The sequence below is a fragment of the Odocoileus virginianus genome, chromosome 1 (genome assembly GCF_023699985.2).
Source record: "Odocoileus virginianus isolate 20LAN1187 ecotype Illinois chromosome 1, Ovbor_1.2, whole genome shotgun sequence".
Classification (NCBI taxonomy): Eukaryota; Metazoa; Chordata; class Mammalia; order Artiodactyla; family Cervidae; genus Odocoileus; species Odocoileus virginianus.
The window spans coordinates 13,357,080-13,363,842 of NC_069674.1; the positions used below are offsets into that span (position 1 = coordinate 13,357,080).

At 41.8% G+C, this 6,763-nt stretch overlaps 1 protein-coding gene across 1 annotated transcript; it reads right to left on the reverse strand.

The window, feature by feature from the left end:
- Window positions 1-3,699: 3,699 nt before the first annotated feature.
- LOC110148814 (olfactory receptor 9A1-like) lies at window positions 3,700-4,644 on the reverse strand. Its single transcript, XM_070467603.1, has one exon. The coding sequence runs from the start codon at window positions 4,642-4,644 to the stop codon at window positions 3,700-3,702; it is 945 nt and encodes a 314-aa protein (XP_070323704.1).
- Between the last annotated feature and the right edge of the window lie 2,119 nt (window positions 4,645-6,763).

The window sequence follows — 6,763 nt, forward strand, 5'->3', positions numbered from 1 at the left end:
GCTTTTAAAGAATTCACCTGCAATGCAGAGACCTGGGTTCAATCCCTGGGTTCACTGAAGAATTGATGCTTTTGAACTGTGGTGCTGGAGAAGACTCTTGAGAGGCCGTTGGACAACAAGGAGATCAAACCAGTCCATCCTAAAGGAAATCAGTCCTGAATATTTATTGGAAGGACTGATGTTGAAACTGAAATTCCATTACTTTGGCCACGTGATGTGAAGAACTGATTCATTGGAAAAGACTGGGCAACACTGAAGGCAGGAGAAGGGGACGACAGAGAATGAAATGGTTGGATGGCATCACTGACTCAATGGACATGAGTTTGAGCAAACTCCCGGAATTGGTGATGGACAGGGAAGCCTGGTATGCTGCAGTCCATGGGGTAGCAAAGAGTCAGACATGACTAAGCAACTGAACTGAACTGAACTGAACATTCACTCTCAAATTTATGTATCCAGCCTGAAGTTCCCTGAACTCCAGGGTTTTACGTTTTTCTCCTCAGCATGTTCTCTTAGACATTTAATATTAGACATCTCACACTTGATTTGTTTGTAACTGAGCTCTTGATATTCCCCCCAAACTGACTCATTCCATGGTACCATCTCAGTCAACAGAATTTCACCTCAGTTAATACAATTTTATCCTTCTAGTTTTTCAGACACCCCCCCAAAAAATGTAGAGTCACTAACTCATCTCTTTTTTCATATCAAATCCAAACAAATGCTGTTGTCTATAGATTGATGCAAATAAGATGATACTATATTAGGTTAGTTATGTGTAAAATATATTCTTTAGAAACAGACTTTACTGCCATCACCTTGATCCAAATGATTATCATCTGTTGCCTAGGTTATTGTAAAGGTCTCTATGGCTAATTAGACAATCATTTAAAATATTCAGCCTCTTCATCCCTGTCAAAGCAAAACTTGTCCTGGACAATGTTAAACAGGCAAAGAAGACTATTCGAGGTTATCACACCAGGAAAGGGAACCCATGCCTGCACTTCTCTTCACTCAAAGAGTAGAAGAGTTTTCAACCATAGAAATGAACTACTGGAAAAGTACTGAGGGGCTTTAGCTGGGAGATGTTAATCAATAGGAAATGGTGAGCACACTGAGTTTTCCTGAGTCTGTAAAAGGTGTTTTTCTGTGATGAGTCCAGCTCTGCTTGCTCTCTGGTATCCATCAAAGTCAGGCTCATCCCCTGCCACAGAGACTGGGAATAAGGGCACTTTCTTCCTTGATGATTATGTTTCAAAGATATGGCTCCCGAGTCCCAAGAAAATCCTCCTTGGGACATAAAACTGGCAGCAGGTTTTTTTAAAAAGTTTACATCTCAAAGGAACAGAAAAAGGTTTTACAATTCCAAATGTTCTAATGCAAATGCCAGGGGCCTACAGTCAGGAATAAGCCCAGCTTAAGTTTAGTCAAGCCAAGAGAAACATTAAGGACATCTTGGTAAACCTCTGCCTGGCCTCATGTCCTCCAGCAGTATATTATCCACCCCTTGATTCTGGAATTTTTTCCATGTAACCAGCTTTGAACAATACAATGAGACTGAAGATTCAATATGCCAGATCTGAGCCCAGGTCCTAAGAGGCTGCCAGTGTTTTCAGCTGGGCTTTCTTGTGTTCTGTCATCATTATAGGAAAAACATGCCCAGGTGAGTCTGCTGGCCCCAGAAAGAGGAAAGATACCCCAGTTGCAACATCAATGGAGAGCCAGCCATAAACCACCTGACTACCATCCAATTCTTAGACTCATAGATAAGCCCTCTGGATTAGCAGAGCCACAAGCTAAGCCGAGCCTTGATAAGCTGAAACCCTAATGCATGAAAACAAAAGCATCATTGTAATCACTGGAGATTTGTGTGCGTGACTTATACAGCAAAAGTTAATGGATCTCCCTCCTTCTTTCTTACTGTCCTTCAATCGATTGCCTGCCCAGGAGTCAGAATAATCTTGTTAAAATAATAGGCAGATTGTGTCACTATTCTTCAATACCCTGCAATAGTTTTCCCCTCACTCCTAAAAAAAGCAAATGTCTTTAAAAGACTTACACAGCTCTACATGATCTAAATCTCAATTACCTCTCTGATTTCATTTTCCCTTACTCATCTTGGCTTATTCCATTTCAGCATGTTGCTTATGCCTTCCCTGGGTTCTCTCTGCTTATTGTTTGCATACCTGGAATGTTCTTTAACTAATGTCTACATGACTCACTACTTCACCTCTTTCAAACTTTTCCTAACAACCTTATTTAAAATTTCCGCATTCTCCCAACAGTTCCTTTCATTCCTATTTTACTTTTCTTCATAGTACTTTTCCACCATCTAACATACAATTTTTTGCCAACTTTACAAAGATTTAACTCACATACCATAAAGCTCACACATTTTAAATATACAATTCCAATTGGGGGGTATACTTACACAAATATGTGCACCCATAAAAGGGTGAGAAATTGAATTAGTACATGTCTTAAGACATAAGAGAAATGCAATTATTAACTTTTTCATAGGCATACATATGTAGGGTTACAAAAATAATAACAAGAATATTGAAGGGTATAGAGTGAAAAGTCTTGATCCCCTCCTCATTCTATTTGCCAATTCTCACTACTATAATCCCACCAGAAATCACCTATTAGATTTTTCTGATGGTGCCCATATGAAAATATAAGCAGATATGAATCTATATGCATTTCTATTCCTTCCTAACACAAAAGGATGAATAATAAATTCAATGTACTTTACTTTTCTCACTTAACAATATAGACCAAAGGTTGTTTCTAATCACTTAAGAAAGAGCTTCTTTGATCTTTTCTTTATACAAATGAAACATAATTTACTTAACCAGTCACTATTGATATCAGTTATCAATATTTTGTTATTACAAAGATGCTGTAAAAAAGATGCTGATGTCATAATGCTAATGACATAAGAAACAGGGGATCAGTTAGGAACTAGGGTGCTGATTAGAGGAGTGATGAGAATGGCAATGCTGGAGAGACGGGAGAAGGACAAATTTGTGGAAAGCTGGAAAATAGTGTGGTAAACTTGGGGTGTGTGAGGGGGAAAGGAAAAGAACCCAGAAATGAATTAAAGACCTGGAACCACAGAAAGAGAGCTACAGAGAGGAAGGAGGAAAGAAAGTGCCAGGAGAGGATGAACACAATTGTCAGTCGAGAAAATTTACAGGAAGCCACTGTCACTGTTGAACCTTGGAGCAGAAGCCTCAATAATGTTGATCCCTGAAGCTGGACTTGGTATTGTTCATGGAAGTAATATAGGGAACTTCCAGCAGTGAGAAAACCAGAAAAATCACAAAACAATATAGGTGAGGATGACCCAGCACCTAGAATCAAACATTTAGGTCAGTTGTAAGACAATGAACAACATTATGAATGCTTTTCCCTTTCAAACAACTCAGTGTTTTTTAATAGCTTGCATATTTACAGTTTTAAAATTTATTTTGTGAGAAGCATTTTAACTACAGTAATATGTATTAATGAATATAAGCACTTAAAAACAACAGCCTACCATAGAGGAATGACTCACTTATCAACTGAAGCAGTCAGTATTTAAAAGTTACCTTGTAGATCACAAACAGTGTGCCGATGAACATGATTATTTCAGATTTTAATCTGTGCTTTCTGCTTACTCAGGCCCAAGGTAATGAGTCCATCCTCAGGATACAGCTAACCCTTCAGGAGTTGACGGCAGCGTTTCATGACATTTCGAAAGGCCTCTAGGAATTTGTCATTCCGGAGGGTGAAGATAAAAGGGTTCAGAAAAGGGTTCACCACTAAAACCATCAGTGATGCTACCCTGTTGTGCTCAGCAGCCTGCGTTTGCTTGGGTTTCACAAAGAGGAACAAGCAGCTGCCGTAGCCGATGACAACAAAGGTGAAGTGGGAGGCACAGGTCGAGAAGGCTTTCCTGCGGCCAGAGCCGGAGGGGATCTTGAGGACGGTGGATACGATGCAGGTGTAGGAGACAATTGTAGGGATCATCGAACCAACAATAATGAAAACAGCCATTAAAAACAGAATAAACTCTGTGAAAAGACTGTTATCACAGGATAGTTTGAGCAGTTGCCCTCGGTCACAGTAAAAATGGTCTAGCACATTTGATTTGCAGAAAGTAAGATGAAACGTGGCATAGACTGGCCAGATTTCAAACAGGAAGCCAAATACCCAGGACACAATTACCACCCAGAGACAGGTGTGGCTGTTCATAATGATGGTGTACCGCAGAGGGTTACAGACAGCCACGTAACGGTCCACAGCCATCGCTCCTATTAATAACAACTCCGACGTTCCCAAAGACAGGTACAAATACAGTTGTATACAACAGGCACTCAAAGATACTGCCTGCATCCCAGGAAGAAGCAGACCCCAGAGCATCAGAGGGACGGCCACAGATGTGGTCAGGATCTCTAGGACAGAGAGGTGACCCAGGAAGAAATACATGGGAGACTGAAGACGTTTATCAACACAGACTGTCAAGATTATGACCATGTTTCCAATTAATGTCACAGAGTAGAAGGAAAAGAAGGTGGCAAAGAGAATATTGTGTAGTTCTTTAGAGCCAGGGAAGCCAAGGAGATAAAATTCAGTGACACTAGAGTAATTTTCCAACATTTGGCTGTATGCTTTTGCTGTTTTTGAAATCTAGAGGGCAAAGGAAAGACAACATGCCGTTAATTTCAAATCACTAAAGACATTCACAGTTTGACAAATACCTCTCCTGCTCTCAGGCTCCATAGCATGAGCAGCAGGGTCCACCTTTCACTGTTCCCTGTAAAAAGTTGATGTTAAGTGTTTTATGAACAACATGCATAATATATGAAGATAAGTGGACATGTCCAGTTAAGTAAGAGATAATCACCAATACCACTCTATGCGCTGGATCACACCCACCCCAGGAATCACCCTTGTCTCTCAATTCACTAGACATTCAGCCTGCACCTTCCTTGACCATCTTATCGACTTCCCTGGCCACAACATATCCATTTAGAGCATGGCCCCTTCCATCCTGAGTGTCCTAATCTGTCTCCTGGACCTGTGTATCCATGCCCTGAAATAACTACTGCATCTCAACAGTTCCAAGAAAGTATTCCTAGTCAATCTCACTTAGGCATGGTTCCTTCTCCTTGTTTCCTTTGAACACAGATTCATTTGCCTCATCTTCACTTTGACGTTTTCAATTCAGTTACCTGTATCATCATTCTTCCTGGGAAGGATGACAGGCAGGGGGGTGGGTTCCACTCAGGATGATGTCTTAAGATAATGAGCTATTTTGAGACAAACTATTGAGTCTTTTCCTGACTTCTGGTAGCCGGTTTCCTGGAGCTCACTGTCCAATTTTTCCTCCTTATTCTTATGGTAGAAGTCACTTTCTTCTGCTCATTACAGTGAATGTGCCCCCTCAATAGGAGAAGCCTCACTAGCTCTGAGTTTGTGACTTCTAGCTCAGAGATGATGATTCCACTTGTCACCAGGGGACTGCAGAGTGTTGGGGAACAGAAGTGAAACGCTGGGACTCTCCTTGCAAATTACCATCACTCCCATTCCTACTGCAAAATCTGGAACCAGGAATTAGGAAGTAGCTATGATATAAGGTAGCATGCTCTGCTTGTCTAGGGTTTCAAAGTTCTAGCTCTAGGAAGAAGAGACTTCCAAATGGGAAATGTGTCCCTGTGTTCAACCAGCGATGGACCTAGAAATATGGAGAAGTATGGGAAGTCCCCAGAGAACATTTACTTATCTATGTCCTCAATAGTCTCCTGAGTCCGACAAGTAAGGAAAAGTGTCAGAAAACATCAAAATGGCTCACTCTGAGCTCGTCAGACTAACTGGATTCCTTCCCTCACCCCATGCAGCTCATTGCTCAAATGTCTATAACCCTGGTGCGCTTCCAGAATCTCTAAAGCTGCACACGTGCCTCTTCACACTCTGGACCCTCCTTAGGCTATATTTTCTGCCTATTAGCTCTCATCAGGAACTGAAATTGACGTACCTCAAGGAAGCTTGTCTTCTTCATTCGTCATCACACCTCTGGTGCCAAGAACAAAGTATGACACAGAGGCAGCATGGACTCTTTTAATGCTTACTAAGTGAATAAATGAGTGAATGAATCACAAACAGGTCAACGAATGAACAAAGAGTACCCATCCTGACCTGCTTTTCCTTCTACTGACAGGATAGGACTCTCACTCTTTACAGAGGACTTGTCTGGTCAATCTGTGGCCTCTCTTCCTGGGGATCCCTACAGAATAGGAAGCAAACAAAGGAAAGAAATAGGGAGGGATGAGAGAGCAGGGTCTCAGGTAATGACAGAGAGCTGTGTCTGTCACCAGCACTCGGAACAGCAAAAACGAGTTTTCTGCTCTGAAGGAAACACAGGTTCACCATGCAGCTCCCTTCATCCATTCTTCATATTCCAGGTGTCTTTCCTCTACAAGGTAGCAAAGCCCAGAACTTCCTATACCAATCCTCTCCTGCTAGCTCCTTCAGAGAGGAACCACTGGCAGACACTCACCTCCAGAGAAGGGACAGGCCTGCAAAGTTCTATGGCTCTGGGATCAGCACTGGGTGCCCCCTGCTTGATGAGGAGTGCTGGGCATGGTCTGTGGGTCACAGCAAACTACTGCTCTCTCCACTCTCAGTAAAAGAGGGAACACCTCACACCAGCATATTAGGGGAAATTATAGTGATAAAAGTGCTGTGAGAGCCTGACCATGGTTCTCTGTATCTCTCT

What these genes read in the sequence shown, in the direction of transcription:
- LOC110148814 (XM_070467603.1), bottom strand. Translation starts at nt 4,644, where the DNA reads ATGTTGGAAAATTACTCTAGTGTCACTGAATTTTATCTCCTTGGCTTC.